Source organism: Mus caroli, unplaced genomic scaffold, assembly GCF_978045245.1.
Source record: "Mus caroli unplaced genomic scaffold, Mus_caroli_1 scaffold_4, whole genome shotgun sequence".
Taxonomy (NCBI): Eukaryota; Metazoa; Chordata; class Mammalia; order Rodentia; family Muridae; genus Mus; species Mus caroli.
Window position 1 is genome coordinate 144,238,824 of NW_028227259.1, and position 18,677 is coordinate 144,257,500.

The 18,677-nt window shown below is 52.0% G+C and overlaps 1 protein-coding gene across 1 annotated transcript in view; it reads right to left on the reverse strand.

Moving 5' to 3' along the window:
* Window positions 1-10,604: 10,604 nt before the first annotated feature.
* Window positions 10,605-18,677, reverse strand: part of Micall2 (MICAL like 2) — a 29,389-nt gene continuing 21,316 nt past the window's right edge. The window contains exons 7-17 of the mRNA XM_021163326.3: window positions 16,977-17,233; window positions 16,116-16,209; window positions 15,383-15,540; window positions 14,416-14,565; window positions 14,223-14,287; window positions 14,024-14,147; window positions 13,512-13,602; window positions 13,337-13,410; window positions 12,711-12,825; window positions 10,969-11,015; window positions 10,605-10,818 (exon numbers count right to left, since the gene is read on the reverse strand). Of these exons, the coding sequence (XP_021018985.1) occupies window positions 10,745-10,818; window positions 10,969-11,015; window positions 12,711-12,825; window positions 13,337-13,410; window positions 13,512-13,602; window positions 14,024-14,147; window positions 14,223-14,287; window positions 14,416-14,565; window positions 15,383-15,540; window positions 16,116-16,209; window positions 16,977-17,233 (1,249 nt within the window). The 3' untranslated portion in view covers window positions 10,605-10,744. The remainder of the gene's footprint in view (window positions 10,819-10,968; window positions 11,016-12,710; window positions 12,826-13,336; window positions 13,411-13,511; window positions 13,603-14,023; window positions 14,148-14,222; window positions 14,288-14,415; window positions 14,566-15,382; window positions 15,541-16,115; window positions 16,210-16,976; window positions 17,234-18,677) is intronic.

An 18,677-nucleotide genomic window follows, 5' to 3' on the forward strand; every position in this document is an offset into this window, starting at 1 on the left:
CACACAAGAGGGAGACACGGACACACCGGGGCAGGGAAGGATTCCCAGGGGGACATGTGGAAAGAAAGCTGGGGAGGTACGTCCACAGCCAAGAATTCTAATAGCTACCCACACTGGCAGAGGTAGCATCCTTCCGTAGCACCTTCCCAGAGCATCTGTCCCTGACTCCCACATCCCAGACATCTGGCTTCTAGAACTCTCCATTCTGAACATCAAGCTTTTGCTATTTTAAACCTCCAAACGATACTTTTCTTCAGCTGTGGGGCACATGTCTGTCCCCAGGGTCTATATCGTGTCTTCCTATCCCAGGCCTGCAGTGAGGGCCACAGGGGAACCACTATCATCAAGTAGGGTAACAGAGGGTCACGTGACTAAGGTCTGGCCAATGAAAAGCGAGCAGTCTACTTAGGTGGGTACTGGGGTCATGTGATTGACACCAGCGGACTTCTGTTCCCTCAACAGGGCAGGCAGGGCCACTGTGAGATGAGAAGATAGTTCAGACCCAATCTGGACTGGGCTGGAGCTCTCTTATGGCTGTTTCAGTGACACCAATGTGGAGGTGCTGGCCTCTGCATGTCCTGGGGCCTTGCCAGCACATTTATTTGCTTTCTCAGGGCTCCACTGCTCCCACGATTTCCTCCTAGAGCCCCTGAGCTCCCAGATTGCATACATCCCCTTGTATCCCTCGTCTATCCTTGATGACTGGTCCTGAGGGGTCTACCATTCACCATCCAACTTGTACTAGCTAGCAGCTACAAATAAACCCTTTGGAGTCACGCATGGCATGGACCTGTTATTCCAGTGTTTGGAAGACTGAAACGGGAGACTCATGAGTTTGGGGCCAGCTTGTGCTCTACCGTACCTCAGAAACAAAAACACAAGATGAAAAGACCTGCTGAATGGACAGCCAATGAATGGTGGAAGGACCCGAAAGGGACGGAGGCCACTGGCTTTCAGTGACATCAATGGATTGGCAGATACAAGACACACTCCCCCACTGTGACAATCTCCCAGGTGACACAATAGCCTGGAGGGACAAGCAGCTGTGATGTTCCATGTAACCCCCTTAACACAAGTGAGGGTCAGGAGACACCCAGAAGCCCAGCCCTGGTCATAGGAGGCAGGGTAGGCACACAGGAATGCTTAGCAAACAGAGGCACCAAGTAGGGAACTGAGCCCACACCTAAGGGCATTTGAGGGGACACCAGGCAGGCACCAACCCCAGAAAAGATCTTTTCCATGGACTCAGTGAAGTCACAAGTCTTACAGATATATAAATAACACCAGCCACAAGGGGAAGGGCCATGTGCAGGACTTGAAGTTCTCTAAAAGCCACACCTTAAAAACTAATGAGTGAACGGGGCAGGGACAGGGGCAGGGGTAAAGGCAGGGGCAGGGGCAGGGGCAGGGGCAGGGGTGCTACACATCTTTAATCACAATACTCAGAAGGCAGAGGCAGGCAGATCTCTATGAGTTCAAGGCCAGCCTGGTCTATAGAGTGAGTTTCAGGACAGCCAGGGCTACACAGAGAAACCTTGTCTCAAAATTAAAAGCAAACCAAAACAACACCAGTTGGCAAGATGGAGCAGCCAGTAAAGGCTTGCCACCAAGCCTGCAGATGCGTGATCCTTGGGACCAAGATGATGGAAGGGAAGAACAGACTTCCCAAGTTGTCCTCTGACCTCACATCCGCATGCACGTGCACACACACACCACACTAAATAGCTGTAATTATAAAATCACGTTTATTTAACCAAATCTACCTAAAATATTACCATTTGAATAATTCTGATGCAAACTACACACCAATGATAGGTTTGTTTGTTTGTTTGTTTGTTTTTGTTTTTAAGACAGGGGCTCACTGTGTAGCCCTGGCTGTCCTAGAATTCACTTTGTGAACCAGGCTGGCCTCAAACTTGCAGCACTCTACCTGCCTCTTGCTTCCGAGTGCTAAGATTAAAGGTGTGTGCCAAGTGGGCCACTATGCCCAGATGCTGCATGCTTTCCATTGAGTGTTCTCAAAATCCCACAAATAGGACTGGCAGTGTGGCTCCGTGGTAGAGCCCCTGCCTAGAATCCCCCAGTGAGAGACTGGGGAGTGGCTCCATGGTAGAGCCCCTGCCCAGTATATCAGAGACGTTGGGTACAATCCCCAGCATCACAGAAAAGGAGGCAGTTCCTCACATTTAAAGTTCCTGGCACGCCTTTATTCCTCTGGCCACAATTCAGCTCTCAACAGCCACCTGTAGTCAGTGGCCATTGTAGCATGCCACTGGGCACTGAGAATTCTGTTTCTCTATCAGCAGTGGTTAACCTGCATATCCCTTGTCATCTGTCACATGTCAAAAGATAGCCAAGTACCCTCAGCTGCCAGGACTGGGGTTTGGGAAAACTAGAAGCTAAAGCAATTTTGTATTTTATAATGATGTCATTGGAATACAGAAAGACATGAAAGACCAAAGCAGTACCACCAAGCCACATCCCCAGCCCCTCACTGGGGGATTCTAGGCAGGTGCTCTTCCACCAAGCCACACCCCCAGCCCCTCACTGGGGGATTCTAGGCAGGGGCTCTTCCACTGAGCCACACCCCCAGCCCCTCACTGGGAGATTCTAGGCAGGGGCTCTACCACTGAGCCACGCCCCCAGCCCCTCACTAGAGGATTCTAGGCAGGGGCTCTACCACTGAGCCATGCCCCCAGTCCCTTAGTGGGGGATTCTAGGCAGGTGCTCTACCACTGAGCCACGCCCCCAGCCCCTCCCTGGGGGATTCTAGGCAGGGGCTCTACCACTGAGCCATGCCCCCAACCCCTCACTGGAGGATTCTAGGCAGGGGCTCTACCACTGAGCCACACCCCCAGCCCCTCACTGGGGGATTCTAGGCAGGGGCTCTACCACTGAGCCACGCCCCCAGCTCCTCCCTGGGGGATTCTAGGTAGGGGCTCTACCACTGACCTACATACACCCAAGCGTGTGCTTCTTTTACATTTTTATGCAGAGTTAATTCCATTTATATATTTATGAAAGTTTGTATGAATCCCAGTCTGTATGCCATGGCACATGTGTGGATGTCAGAAAACAACCTGGAGGAGTTGGTTCTCTCCTTCCATCATGTGGATCCTGGGTTTTGAACACAGGTCTTCTGGCTTGCAGGCGAGCCCCTTGATTCACTGAGCCACCTCACCAGTTTTTGATTCTGACACAGCGTCTCACGGGCTCGCCCAAGTAAGCTTTAAGATCTTGGTGGTGCTTCCTCGGCCAGGATGAAAGGCCTGTACCACAAGCCCCAACATGCCAGGCAATTATTAAAATATCAACACACCAATCCCATGTGGTTCCTTGGCCTCAGGCATCTGGCATGGGCACCTCCATTACACCTGGCATCAGCCCAGCCCCTCCCCCCACATCTCCAAGTTCTTCCCCACGAATAGCAAGGCCAGAGATGGCCCATATTTAGTATCTAATGTTTGAAAACCATTGATTTACGTTTTACATGACCGTGTGAAAGCAAACATAAAGATTCTTGCTTTTTAATTTAAGAAGAGAATATGATGTCATTTCAATTTGAGATAAGATAAAAAGGTGTCCTCCAGGCTGCACCTTCAATTGGATTACATCGGAGTGTTTTATAAAGTGCTGGCGGCCTCAGATGAAGGTATGGGGATTTTCTTTATTGGAAGTTTAATGGGCCACACTCAGACTATCCATCTCTATCGGCAGCTTCAATCACCTGGGAGATTAAAGCAGAGACCCAAACTCCAACCTGAGAACAGAGGACCGTGCTTCCTTGATGAAACCCATCCTGAGGAGAAGATACCTCAGTAGACCAGCAGCAGGCTCGTGGCACATGCCACAGGCACCTGGCCAGAGATCTCTGGTATGGCTGGCAGGAAAGAAATACCCGAGGCAGGCCAGGTGAGCTAGGCTCCAAGTGAGTGGGCCAAGTGGGAGCTAAACCCATCACTGGGGGTCGGGGGATGGGATGCAAAATGCAGAGCACTGAAGGATCTGACTGGCAAGTGGCAGGACTGAACTCCTGTATCTTGGCTACCCAAGTCCTGGAAGGGAGAAGAATCTCCAGGGAGATGGGAAGTGAACACAGAGTTCTTGTCCACCTCCCAGTGCAGATGGAATGTATCGGGGCTCTGAGGTCCTAAGCGCACCCCATGCAGTCAGGAAGGAGTCACTCTAGAAAGGGAAACAGGTAGTCGAACACACACACACACACACACACACACACCAGCCCTGTGCTCCAGGTTTGGTCCCCAGCTCTGAGATGCTCTCAGGGAGTCCTCAGGGAACCCTGTGTCACTTCTCTTACTCTCCACTAACCCCATTTTGGAACCAGGGTGCAACTTCAAGGTCCCTACTTCATGTGAGATGGTGCATGGCAGAGCTCGGCCAGAGTCTGTTGCTGTGCCAGTGGACACTGGCTGCACTGATGTCCCCTGAGGCTTGAAAAGCAGCTATAGCTCAAGACACTGGTCTTCCTCATTCTTTCATTTATTCGTAAAGAAAATACCAGAGGACCTTTGGTGGCCATTGCTGGATTGCCGCCACCAGAATGAAATTCAATCCCTTCATGACTTTTGACTGAAGCAAGAACCACAAATGCACTTTAACACACCATCTCAATTCGGAGGAAGATCATAGCTTCCCCTCTTTCCAAAGAGCTGAGATGGAAGGATGATGAAGTTCAGGTTGTCCGGGGACACTACAAAGGCCGGCGGATGGTAAGGTGGTCCAAGTGTACAGGAAGCACGCGATCCATGTAGAACGAGTGCAGCAGGGAAAGGCTAACGGTACAACTCTCCGTGTGGGCATCCATCCCGGTAAGCTGGGGATCACCAGGCTAACTAACGCTGGACAAGGACCGCAAGATCATGGAGAGGAAAGCCAAGTCCTGACAAGGAGGACGAGGAAGGGCAAATCAGAGGATGAAACGAGTGAGAAGGTGCAGGAGCAGACTCACTCCATACGCAGCTTTCATTGTAGACTGCTTAAGTAAAAAGAAAAGAAAATACCAGAGGAGCCGCTATGGTGTGTGAAGCACTCTTCAAGCACATTGGATCCACAGTGGGAGAGAAATGATCCTCCCCTACCCCCAGGCCTCAAGGTCCTCCACCTTAGATATTAGGAGACAGAACTCCATCCAAACACCTCTCAGGACCCACTGCGAGAACACAAAGGCAGAATTACCCGGAGGCCCGGAAGTAGGGAGCCAGTTGTGAGGGAGGCAGCAAGCAAGCACGTGTGATACACCCCACCCCCACCTGGCCCCAGCCCCAGTCACAGGAGCCTGGGAGTCGGAGAGGAAGTGAGAAGTACTGCAGGGAGATAAAGCCTGGGTGAAGACAGGGTCATGCCCCTGTGCCAGGACAGAGTGTGTCACTCCATATCCCAGCTTCACCCCCTCCCACCTTCTTCTTTCTACTACAGACACTAGAGCCCACAGCCAGTCCTTCCCAACTGCTCCCCAAAGCCCAGAGCGACTCTCAGTGCTCAAGGCTGGTGCTCAAGGCTGAAGACTTGTGTGAACATGAGTGTTGGGAGCACGGCTCCTCCCCTAAGAACTCCCATATTTAACCCCATTCAAGAAGAGGAAGAATGCTACACAGGCCTGGGTCTGATCCGGGGCCATCTATAGGTTATCAAGCACCAAGCACTGCTGGTAATCCCACAGCTACATCTGGGGTCTATGGAGAGCAGCCCAAATAACAGGTGGAGGACCAATGTCCTGGCCCCTCTTCCATATACATAACCTGCTAGGTAACCATCTATGGGAATGAAGCCACCACCACCACTACAACACAGCCCAGGAGCTCAGAGAGCCATCCACCCCTGGGTTCCAGCCTCCAACCCGCAGCTGACCTGCTGTGTGGCTTCCAAGAACTGTGGAGCCTCTCTGAGCCTCTAAGATCACCATATCTATATAGCAGAATGGTTCCTGGCACCTCCTAGCAGCCCTAGCCCTGGTGTGTGCCAGTCTGCCTCCCTCTAGTGGTCAAGGTGCTGAACTGCAATGGTTGGTTAGGACTGGGGAAGGGAGAGGGACAAGCTAGGTTGGCCCAGGCCCCTCTAAGTTTTGTGTCCTTAATACATGAGAGGTCCTGGAGCGCCAAGGCCACACTGCTTCGGGTTACTACCACTGTGATGAAACACCATGATCAAAGCAACATGAGGAGGAAAGGCTTGGCTTACATTTCCACACCCATAGTCCATCACTGCTGTTAAGACAGGAGCTCAAGAAGAACAGGGACCTGAGGGCAGGAGATGATGCAGAGGCCATGGAGGGGTGCTACTTACTGGCTCGCTCCCCATGGCTCACTCAGCCTCCTTTCCTATAGAACCCAGAACCACCAGCCTAGGGATGGTACCACCCACAGTGGGCTGCCCCACCCCCAATCAATCACTAAGAAAATGCCTACAGCCAGGTTGTGAGTCACCTGGCTCATTGGTTGATTTTAGCACTTGGGAGGCAGAGGCAGAGGAATCAGAGTTTGAAGCCAGCCTGGTCTACAGCGTAAATTTCAGGGACAGCCAAGACTACACAGAGAAACTGTCTTAAAAAACAAAGCAACAGCCGGGCGGTGGTGGTGCACACCTTTAATCCCAGCACGTGGGAGGCAGAGGCAGGCAGATTTCTGAGTTCCAAGCCAGCCTGGTCTACAAAGCGAGTTCCAGGACAGCCAGGGTTATGCAGAGAAACCCTGTCTCAAAACAAACAAACAAACAAACAAACAAAGCAACAAAACAAAAATAACCCAAAAGAACAGAAGGGAAAAAAGGACGGGAGGGAGGGAGAGAGAGGGAGGGAGAGAGAGGGAGAGAGATGGAGAGAGGGAGGGGAGAGAGAGAGGGAGAGAGAGGGAGAGAAAGGGAGAGAGAGGGAGAGAAAGGGAGAGAGAGGGAGAGAGAGGGAGAGAGATGGAGAGAGGGAGGGGGGAGAGAGAGGGAGAGAGGGGGGAGAGAAAGGGAGAGAGAGGGAGAGAAAGGGAGAGAGAGGGAGAGAGAGGGAGAGAGAGGGAGAGAGAGGGAGAGAGAGGGAGAGAGAGGGAGAGAAGAGTGAGCCTTACAGGCTTGCCTACAGCCTGATCTTATGGAGGCTTTTTTTTTTTCTTCTCTTTTCTTTTTTGGAGAGCTGTGTGGAGATTTCAGGACAGTTTCTCTGTGTAGCTCTGGCTACCCTGGAACTTCCTCTGTAGACCAGGCAACTTTGAACCTCAAGAGAACCTCAAGAGTTTAGACTTTACACTCGCTTCCCAAGTACTGGGATTAAAGGAGTGCCCCACCAGGCCCGGTGGCATGGAGACATTGTCTCAGTTGAGGTTCCCTCCTCTCAGGTGACTTTAGCTTGGGTCAAGCTTGGGCCACAAAACCATCCAGCACAACTGACCAACTTGTCACACAAACCCATCACTGTAAAGCCACACCCTTCCCTCTCTTGTTCATCCCCAAGATCACACACTGATAGAAACATCACAATATAATCACTTTACAAATGAAAAGGGTCCCACAGTCTTACAAATTCAAACCCTTTTTAAAAAAACAAAAAAAAAAATCTCTTTTTAAAAAAATTATTCCAGTCTCTTTTAAAAGTCCAAAGTCTCTTTTAAAATCAAAAGTCTCTCAACTTGTGGGACCCTATAAAATAAAATAAAAAAAAATAAGTTAAATGCTTTCTTATTTCAAAAGGAAAGAACAGTCCCACTCAGATCAAAGTAAAACCAAGCTCCAGCCGTGTAAATAACTCAATGTCTGATATCATATCTGGAACTCACTCGCTATCTTCTGGGCTCCTCCAAGGGTTTGGGTCACTTCTCCAGCTCCACCCCCTGCAGCCCACACAAGCTTGTCCTCTAGGCTCTGACCAGCTCCACTCCATGGCTGCTGGTGTTCTTGGTGGTCATCCCAAAGCGCTAGGGTCTTCAGCTGCAACTGGGCCCCACTTTCACCAACAGCCTCCCATAGGCTCTTTTCACTGTGCCAAGCCTCAACTTCTTTGCATGACCCTTTCAGTCCTGGGCCATCAACTGCCACCAAGGCTGCAGCGTCACCAATGGCCTCTCCTGGTGACTCACAGCACCAAGCCTCAGCTGCTCTCCATGACCCCTTCATGTCTTTAAAACCAGTACCACCTGGGTGACTCTTACATGTGACCAAGTTTAGCACCAGGTACAATCTTGACTGCCTCTGGAACACAACCAGCTTCTATGTGTTGACTCTGAGGAAACACTTCGCAGATTTCATCTCGGAGCTGCTGGCCTTTTTGATCTGAGCTGATTCTTCAGCCCCAGATGATCAGCGTCCATCACCCCAGTAAAGCGAAGGTGTTACTACAGTGTTTCTGTTAGCTTGTGAATCACAGCTGAGTCTTCGGCCTCAGCTGACCAGAACCAGGATTCTTAGCCCAAGATAGCAACAGTCTCTGATAGAGACCTTAAGGGACTCCCAGACTTCCCTCTGAGATTTCACAAGCCAGTCACACGTTACCTGCGCTGTTCTTAACGTTCTTCTCTTCCAAGATCCCACAGGACAGCTCACTGAGATCTCAACAACACTCAATGGCTTTTCTAGCCCAAGGTTCCAAAGTCCTTAAATAATCCTCTCCCAAATACATGGTCTGATCAGTCACAGCACAACTGGTACCAACTGCTGTCCTAGCTAGGGTTACAGTTGCTGCGATGAAACACCGTGACCAAAGCGACTCGGGGAGCAAAGGGCTTATTTGGCTTCCATTTCCACAGCTTTGTTTATCATTGGAGGAAGTCAGGGCAGGAACCTGGAGGCAGGAGCTGATGCAGAGGCCATGAAGGGGCGCTGCTTACTGGCTTGCTCAGCCTGCTTTCTTATAGAACCCAGGACCACCAGCCCAGGAATGGCTCCACCCACAGAAGGCTGAGGATCCCATTAGTCACTCACTAATCAAGAAAATGCCTCAGAGCTGAGTGGTGGTGCATACCTTTGAGCACTCAGAGGCAAAGGCAGGAGAATCTGAGTTCTCCCAAGTTTCAGACCAGCCCGGTCTACAGGGTAAGTTCCAGGACAGTCAGGGCTGCCCAGAGAAACCTTGTCTCAAAAAACAAAAACAACAACAAAAAGAAAGAAAGAGGAGGGCTAGAGAGATGGCTCAGCAGGTAAGAGCACTGACTGCTCTTCTGAAGGTCCTGAATTCAAATCCCAGCAACCACATGGTGGCTCACAATCACCCATGATGAGATCTGACACCCTCTTATGGTGCATCAGAAGACAGCTACAGTGTACTTACATAATAAATAATAAATAAATCTTTTTTAAAAAAAGAAAAAAAGAAAGAAAGAGGAAATGCCTTACAGGCTTGCTTACCTGCCGTCTTAGGGAGGCTTTTCCTTAATTCTCAGATGACTTCAGCTTGTCTTCAACTGCTTGGCTCAGTTTCCTTTTTTAGTTTTAGATAATTCAGGTCCCAACCCAGGGATGGCGTTGCTTACTCTCAGGCTGGGTCTTCCCACTTCCACTGAGACAATCAAGACATGCCTGCAGACCAACCTATCTACAGCAGTTCCTTGTTGAAACTCTGTGTCCAGTTGACAATTGAAGCTAATCATAATCCTCTCTGGTCATGTTATTGCTTCCTGGATGTGCCTACAGAAAGGAGAACAGAAGCCTGGCCAAGTTGACTGAAGCCTGGCCAGCCCACTGCCCACACCCAGCCACTTTGCTATTGGCCTAGCCCTGCCTATCTGTGGCATGGCTCCCCCAAGCCTCTCTTACCCAATTGGTCTTTCGAGGTTGCAGAGCACAGCCCAGCATTGAGAAGACACCCAGGGACTCTATCGACCTATAAACCCTAGGCATCTTCTATCCCAGGCCCACAGGTCACCCGTGTCCAGGGTACAGACCCAGGCCATGGAGGCACAGTAACTATAATGTCCACTCTGTCCTCCTTTCTGTAGGCACAGCCAGGAAGCAATAACATGACCATAGAGGATTATGATTAGCTTCAATTGTCAACTGGACACAGAGTTTCAACAAGGAACTGCTGTAGATAGGTTGGTCTGCAGGCATGTCTTGATTGTCTCAGTGGAAGTGGGAAGACCCAGCCTGAGAGTAAGCAACGCCATCCCTGGGTTGGGACCTGAATTATCTAAAACTAAAAAAGGAAACTGAGCCAGGCGGTGGTGACGCACACCTTTGATCCCAGCACTCAGGAGGCAGAGGCAGGAGGATCTCTGAATTCAAGGCCAGCCTGGTCTACAGAGTGAGTTCCAGGACAGTCAGGGCTACACAGAGAGACCCTGTCTTGAACAGCCCCTCCCCCAATAAAAGGAAAACTGAGCAACAAGTAGGCATGCATTCATTTCTCTCTGTTTTTCACTGTGGATGAGATGTGGCCAGCTACTCAAAGCCTGGCCACTGCGACTTCCCTCAGTGACACACTGTAACTTAGAACTGGGAGCTGAAACAAACTCTCCCCCCTTTAGCTGCCCTGTTGGGATATTTTATGATGGTGACCGAAAAACAGCTAGCACAGAAAATGAGTGCCCAGCCAGAGCACCTGGCACATGCCCAGGGCTGGCATACAGGTGCCCAGCCCCTGGCACAGTGACACACACAGGCAACTGTGGGAAGGTCAGTGTCTTTATTGAGGTGACGAGGACCCAGAGTGGGAGGCCCAGGCCCTGGCACCCCCCAGTATCCCTTTCGGGGGCCGCAGCACCAGTCTCTTCCTGAGGAGGTCCAGGGCCCGGTGCCAGCCACGTGCAGCTCAGGCCTGCCCGCTTTTGCTCTTCGAGGACCAGATCTTGGACAAGAAGGACTTGGACTTCTTTCTCTGGAGGCCTGAGGGGAGGACAAAGCCATGTAGACCCCGGTGAGGCTCCTGTGAGGGTTTCCTTCCCTGCCACCTGTGGGGCTGCCCCTCCCACAGGAGGCCCACCCCCAAGCTGGGGGAGACCATCCTGCTCACCCCCGATTGTGCCCCATAATTACCCAGGTTCTGGATCATACTCTCCAGCATTTGGTCCTCTTCCTGTTCCCTGGAATGGAGACAGGGCAACTGTAAGGGATGTGGGCCCTGGAGAGCTACAGGGAGCGTGTGCTCTCTCTATACCTTAACACCAGAGTCAGCCCCACTTGCTGACTTGCCCTCACATGAGAGACTCCACTCCTTCCTCCATCACCAGGCAGATTCAGGTCCTCCCCAGCCTTGCCAATCAACAGTGATCTGGGGATAACAGGCAACCTGGTCTGACCCTGTTAGGGTCACACAGAGTTTGGCTTGAGGCCAGCCTTGGGCTGACCCTGTGTGGCCTGGACATTGGGCCTCAGTTGACAGAGAGAGAACCGAGAATAAGCACGCACACACTCATTTCCCTCTTAGATGTGACACCACTAACTGGCTCAGGCTCCTGCCACAGCCGGGAGCATGGAGAAGATCTGAAACCACCAGAAAATACTCAGCTAGACACATGTGATTAAAATTAAGTACTAAGCTGGGCTTGATGGTGCAGGCCTGTCATACCAACTACTTGGAAGACTGGGGCAGGACTATTGAGTTCAAAGCCTAGCTGGGCCAAAGAGTGAGTTTGAAGGCCTAGGCAACTTAGTAAGACCATGTCTCAAAATAAAGTATGAACAATGCTGGAGCCATAATACAACACTAGAATCTCCCAGTGAGAGGCTGGGGGTGTGGCTCAGTGGTAGAGCCCCTGCCTAGAATCCCCCAGTGAGGGACTGGGGGCGTGGCTCAGTGGTAGAGCCCCTGCCTAGAATCCCTCAGTGAGGGGCTGGGGCATGGCTCAGTGGTAGAGACCCTGCCTAGAATCCCCCAGTGAGGGGCTGGGGGTGTGGCTCAGTGGAAGAGCCCCTGCCTAGAATCCCCCAGTGAGGGGCTGGGGGCGTGGCTCAGTGGTAGAGCACCTACCTAGAATCCCCCAGGGAGGGGCTGGGGGCGTGGCTCAGTGGTAGAGACCCTGCCTAGAATCCCCCACTAAGGGACTGGGGGCATGGCTCAGTGGTAGAGCCCCTGCCTAGAATCCCCCATGAGGGGCCGGGAGCAGTGGCAGAGCTTTTGTGTAGTATTCATGAGGGTAAGTTTAATTCCCAGCAACACACACACAAGATAATTTGTCACTACATCCACCACTATAGAACTGTTTATGCACAGAGAAGAAAACACTCAGCAGAAGGGGACACAACTGTCCTCATTCCAGAAAGGTGGCTTATGGATAAAAGCAGTTTTAGGGGCCACAAAGATGGCTCGGCAGTTAAGGGTGCTCACTCCTCTTGGAGAGGACCCACTTTCAGGCCCACACGGCAGCTCAAAAACACCTGTAACTATGGCTCCAAGGGAATCTGATGCCCCCTCTGGCTTCACAGGTGGCTGCATACACGTGGTGCCCATAAATCCTTGCAGAAACGTAATTACACATATAAAAATAGTCAATAAACACATCTTTTATTTTAAAAAGACATGTTAGGCTCACAGTTCAGTTTCCCAGGCTAAAGACTGCGGTCTATCAGCCACTCATGGCTGTCACACTGAATGACGGGCCATTTCCTTCATGAGCTATGCGGGGCAGTGCTGTAAGAAGCCCCATGGGAAGACTAGCCTCCCCATCCCCGAGTCCTCTTGTGTAATGCACCCTAGGTCTCACTAAGTAAAAGACGGCCTGCCAGCTGGGAGCAGCTCTCACCCCAGGCTACCCTCCCCAGGGTCCCTTGTCCCTCACCGGAGCCGATCCTCATCCAGGAAGTCAACGATGTCACTTCGGTCATTCACGGTGTTCACGTATTGGCTCAGCAGCTCCTGCTCCCGCTGGCGGTCCTGGGGGGACTTCAGACCCTCTGTGGACACAGCCTGCTGTTAGTAGAAGCTCCATTCTGTTCAGGGACAGAAGAGCCCCAAGGCCTGTGTTGCTCTCCTCCATTGGAGGGGATGGCTTACAAAGTGGACCAGATCCAGGGACGGTCCCCTGAGTGTGGGGCCTGTGGTCTCTGTCTTCACTATGAAAGGGCAGGGGTCCTACAGCCAGGAGGATGTGGTGGAAGGCTGTTCCTATTACTTAAAGTGTCCCTCCCATGTCATCCCCTTGGACGACCTCACACTAGCTGTTGGGGGCTAAGAGAACACACTGTGAGGCCCTTACTTTGAAGAGCATCAAACTCAGGCATAGGACAGCTAAGGCGTTTGTCTGGGGTCACACAGCCAGAAGCACAGGAACAAAAGCCATAACCCTCATGGCTCAGTCACGACCCTATCACCATTGGACTCTCATGGGTCAAGGCAGAGCAAATGGGGAAGCTGGCACATGGGTTGACGGCTCCCGGGCCAGGCTTCCTGGGAACAGGCACCCACCTGGCTTGTCCATCAGCCTGCGCAGCTCACCCTGGAGATCCAGCTGCTGCTCCTCCAGGCGCTGGTCCTTGGACCTGCAGGATGCACAGGTCTGAGGCTCAGCCTGACCAGGATGTTCCCAACCCCATCCACCGGGTGGTCCAGGCAGGGTACCACAAGGCTTGGGGGTCCTCACTTGTACATGAGTTCCGATTCCAGCCTCAGCAGCAGCTGCTTCTCATGAATAAGCCGGAACCAGTCCACCATGAGGCTATCCTCAGAAGCATCTGTAGAGACACGGCTGGGGTAGGGAAGGCCACAGAGACCCTGGGACCCACACTGGTATGGAAGGGCAGGCTTGGAATAGTATGAAAGCTAGCTGGGGGTACCCAGGAGAGCCTGCAGCCAGCCTGGGCATGCCAGTCTGCAGCTAGTATGGGATGGAGCCAGCCTGTACCGGTAAGATGCATGATTAGTCAGCAACCACCAAGGGATGGCCAACTAATGTGGCCATGGCCATTCAGTGCAGGTAAGACTTATAGGAATATGGCCTGCCAATAAGGGGATGGCCAGCTTATGGGCGTGGCCAACTATCGGGTATAGTCAGCCCATGAAGGTGTGGCCAGTCATCTAGGGGCGTGGAAAGCTGACAGAGTGTGGCCATGGTCAGCAACAGGGCACGGCCCTGGGTAGGGCCAAGTTGCTCACCTCCCTCAGCTGCCCGCAGCCGCTTCTCCAACTCAACACCCCTGAGCTCCAGGGCGTCCAGTTGGCTCTCAATGTCCTGCAGCTGCCTCTGCAGCTCCTCCTGGGGGATATAGTCGGGGTGGAGCTGGGGGAACCAATGAATAGTGAGCAAAAGGTAAGGACCAAGGCCCAGCTGCCCCCTGAAGCCCAGTTTACTCACCCTGACTGGGGAAGTCACAGCTTCACCAGGTGGAGCAGGGCCACTGTCCAGGACTGCAGACCTCTCTGGAGAACAGACAGAACCTGGATGTGGCTTGGACATGCCTTGGACATAGACTGACCCCTCTGGTCTAGGCTGTGAGCCCTGGCAGGCATTGCCCTCCTCAAAACAGAACGGCATCCCTGGAACTGACCTCTTGACCGCCAGGTGGGTGACTTCTCCTCCTTACAGCTCCTGGTCCCATCTTCCTGCTTCTTGGGCTCTGACTGGAGCCAATCAGCTGAAACATCAAGGCTGGGAGGGACAGCTAGTTTCTTGCGGTGTGATGGAGAAGGAGAGAGGGCTGCCGGCACAAGAGGGAGTGAAGACATGTGTCAAGCCTGCTGGCCAGAGCTCTGACACTGAGTGGAGCCAGAGCTCTACTCTGTCACAGGACAGCCAGCATCACAGTGCCATGTACCTCCCAAGGTAGCCCCCTGTCCTGCCCAGACTGGCCATGTCCTCCCAGGGAGGCAGCATCCAACAGATCCACAAGGCCAGTGCTGCTGACATTACATAGTGTGACCTTGGAAGGTACCCATAGATGGCACGTGACCCAATACGTATGTGTTTACAGACACATCTAAACATGAATGCACATACATGCATCCATGCCTGACACATACATACACATATATTCAGCCTGTGCCTGAACATGCCTCACACACATATATCCCATACATGAACACACATGTACACACATACAGAACATGCCTTGCACATGTACATTCTGTGTCTGAAAACACATGTGCATACGTACAGATCATACTGGAACATGCCTCATATACATACATCCCATGAATACACGTGTGTCCATTTATCCAGCCAGTGACAACACACATTCACACATACCTTATTACATCTACACATGCATGTACATGTCGACATCCCATATCCAAATAGGTGTGCATACATAAATCTTGTGTCTGAATATACATGTACACACATGCCCATAGACATGTCTCACACATGACCATACATGAATGCCCATTAAACCCCTCCAGGAACACACATTCATACACATCCATATCCTGCATACACGCCCTCTGGCTGAGCAGGGCCTCTGCCTGACCCCAGTTGGAGTATATACAAGAACATGCCTGAGTTCCCACAAGCGTTACCTGCAGGCCTGGGCCCGGAACCAGCAGAGCATGGTTTCCTCTTGTGCTGAATAGAAGTCCAGGTGATATGGACGCTGGAGTCAGAGCTACTAGAGGCTTTCCTGGAAGTGTCCCCTACCCTTGGCTCTGCCAGGACTGGCTCTTTTTGCTCCAGAGACCTGGGTGGAAGATAAAATTAAGTCCCAGCCCAGATGGGGATGGCCAGGAGTCTCAAAGCCATGTGCCTATGTCCAAGGTCCTCATGGTCTGAAGGAAGCCACCTGGCCAGTCCTGCATCATCCTGGCCTCTAATTCCAGGACCTCCCTGCTTCCACCTCTAGGGCACAGGGCTGTGGGTCTCCACATACTCCTTGTGGGGCCAGGGTACCTCAGGCTTGCAGGGACCAACTACACTGACACTCATCCCAAGCCAGGCTCATGGGAGCTCCCTGGAGTGACACCTGCCCAGCATTCACCATATCTCTTAAATCATCCCACTGAGATGAGATGTCCCTGTCACCTGGAATGTAAAGGGTCCCAGAATACACAAGCTAGTGTGACCCAACTTTTTCTACGGATACTGAAAGGTCCAAGTGCGTGTATGCCTTTCAGCCAGAGCTGTGTCAATTCTCGCATGTACACTGCCATGTGCCCACACATTCTTAATTAGGCACCTGCTATATGCTGGCTCAGATCATCCTGCAGACCCACAGACACAGGTATAGCCCTGCTTCTGAGCCCAGCCCCTGCTCACCTCCCAGCAGGGGTTTTCTTATCCACAGGCTTCAGCCGGGCCCTCCATCCTTCCGGTCCCTCCTCTTGGCCTTCCTGAGAGGTGGGACCTGGACCTGAGGGTAGAAAACAGATCAAGTAGGTAAGACAGCTTGAGACATCTCTTTCTAGCCAACTGCATCCTTTGACACCCACCAGAGCCAGCCCACCACACAGGACCAAAGTGGGGCCCCTAGCCTGGCGACTGTATTGTGTACCCCTGAGAGAATCACTGCCCCTTCCTGGGACTCAATTTCCAATCTGTCAGATGGGTGTTGACACAGAAGGGAAGCCCTGTGGACCGGCTCTCTAATGTGTAGTGTAATGAGGAACGACTAGGTGTGGCTCCCTATCCGTAGTCACACCTAGCTTAGCTCACACCTAACAGTACATTCAACAGGGAACTCCATCAAGGGAAAGTTGCAAAAAGATACCTTTGTGGTGCATCCTGAGCCCTGCTTCCCCAGACACCCACAGAAAAGCCAGAGGCATGCAGACAGAGCAAGGTGTCTGAGAAGAGTTACTGGGGGGTGCAAGAGGAACCCGGGGCCTCGTTCTGCTCCCTGGGGACACCGCTAAGGGCAGAAAGCATAGTGGCCTGGGCTAAGATATGAACCTGGGACAAGGGTCATGGTGTGACCCTGGCAACACTGGCCACAGCCACAGCCACATAGGGGCAGTAGATGAAGACTCACAGAGGACTATGGGTCCTGAGAGCTAAGCCACCAAACGGCAGACACCCCAAACACCACTCAGAAAGAAACACAGTCAGGACATATATATAGCAGCAACACTTGTGGAGCAGCAGACCCCAGGGACCCCATCCCATAGCAGGGACTCTTACCTTTTACTCCTGCCACCTCTGCTTGTGGCCTGGAGCCAACGCTGGTCTTACCAACCCTTGGAGAAATATTCGGGCTCTTTTTGCCAGCCTGGAGAAATACAGCCGTATTGCCCACATTCACTGGGGCTGAAGGCTCTAGCTTTATAGTGAAATTAGGAGTCTGGGTGGTTAAAGCTGAGAGCTTGTCTGAGGGAACTTTTTGTGGCACTTCATTCTTGGGAAGGGTTACCAGGACAGAGGAAGTGGCTGGGAAGGACCTGTGGGGAAGAGAATGGGCATCAGGTACGGGCAAACCCAGGAGTCACCCTCCCAACAAAAAGCCAGTTTCCAGAGTGACCTCAAAGAACGGTGGACAAGCTACCCTCAGATAGATGGCCCGAAGCATCTGCTTGTAGCACTCGCATGCGCCGCTAGCTGTTTTATAGTATCAAATCTGGTGTCCATTGGGAATAAAGTATCCCCCAAATATATTCAACGTGGGGTGCCAGCGCTGAAGCACTATGGGCAGCCATGGCTCGAGCCACAGGCTGCTCTACACTTGCCCATCTCAGTACTAAGATACTCATAGGCTGAGCAGTCTAGCCAGGCACCAGCCCCTGCCTGGGATGCATGGCTCTGGGCTATCTGAATTCCCTGAGGTAACACACAGATGCAGGTTACACAGAGCCTAGGAAACATGCGGCACCGCTCCAAGCTCTGACAAGCCCACTCTGCAGAACCTTTTACCACAGCCCAGGAACAGCAGCACAGTCAATCTCCTCCTGACCCTAGGGCCAGCTCAGGAGCCTCTGGGCACCAAACGGGAGTGGGTTCAGGCAGTTACAAACCAGGAATGTCCTACCTAGAAATCAAGGACCAACCCAGCTTACTAGACAGCTGTACTGGGCTAAATGGGATACCCCAAAAACTCACATCCTCTGGGGAGTCGCTGGAGATCTTGGGGTGTGATATTATTTTTAAAAAGTGGTAGTGCATGCCTTTAATCCCAGCACTCAGGAAGCAGAGGCAGGCAGATCTCTAAATTCAGGGCTAGCCTGGTCTACAGAGTGAGTTCCAGGATGGCCAGGGCTACACATATATAAAAGCCTTGTCTTAGAAAAAACAAAAGTGGGTGGTGAGGATCAGTCAATGTGACCCACATTATAATGCAGTCATACTAGCGTACAGTGGTCAACATTCAAAACACTAAGGTCATAAGAGGCCAACAACGCGAATGTGGAGATGGACCTATAATCCCAGCAATGGGGAAGGTGAGGCAGGAGGATTTGGAGTGGATGGTCATCATGTAAATTAGAGGGCTGGGATACACAAGATCTCGTCTCAAAAACACCAGGACTGGGCTGGCAAGATGGCTCAATGGATAGAAGCGCTTGTCCTGAGAGCCCAACAACCTGAATTCAATCCGCAGAACCCACACAAAGGTGAAAGGAAAAACCCAACTCCATAAAATTGTTCTCTAACTCCACACAGACATTGTGACATATCCTCACCTCACGCACATCATACAGAACTTTTTAAAAGTCCTGGGCGTGGCTCAGTGGTAGAGCCCCTGCCTAGAATCCCCCAGGGAGGGGCTGGGGGCATGGCTCAGTGGTAGAGCCCCTTCCTAGAATCCCCCAGGGAGGGGCTGGGGGCGTGGCTCAGTGGTAGAGCCCCTGCCTAGAATCCCCCAGTGAGGGGCTGGGGGCGTGGCTCAGTGGT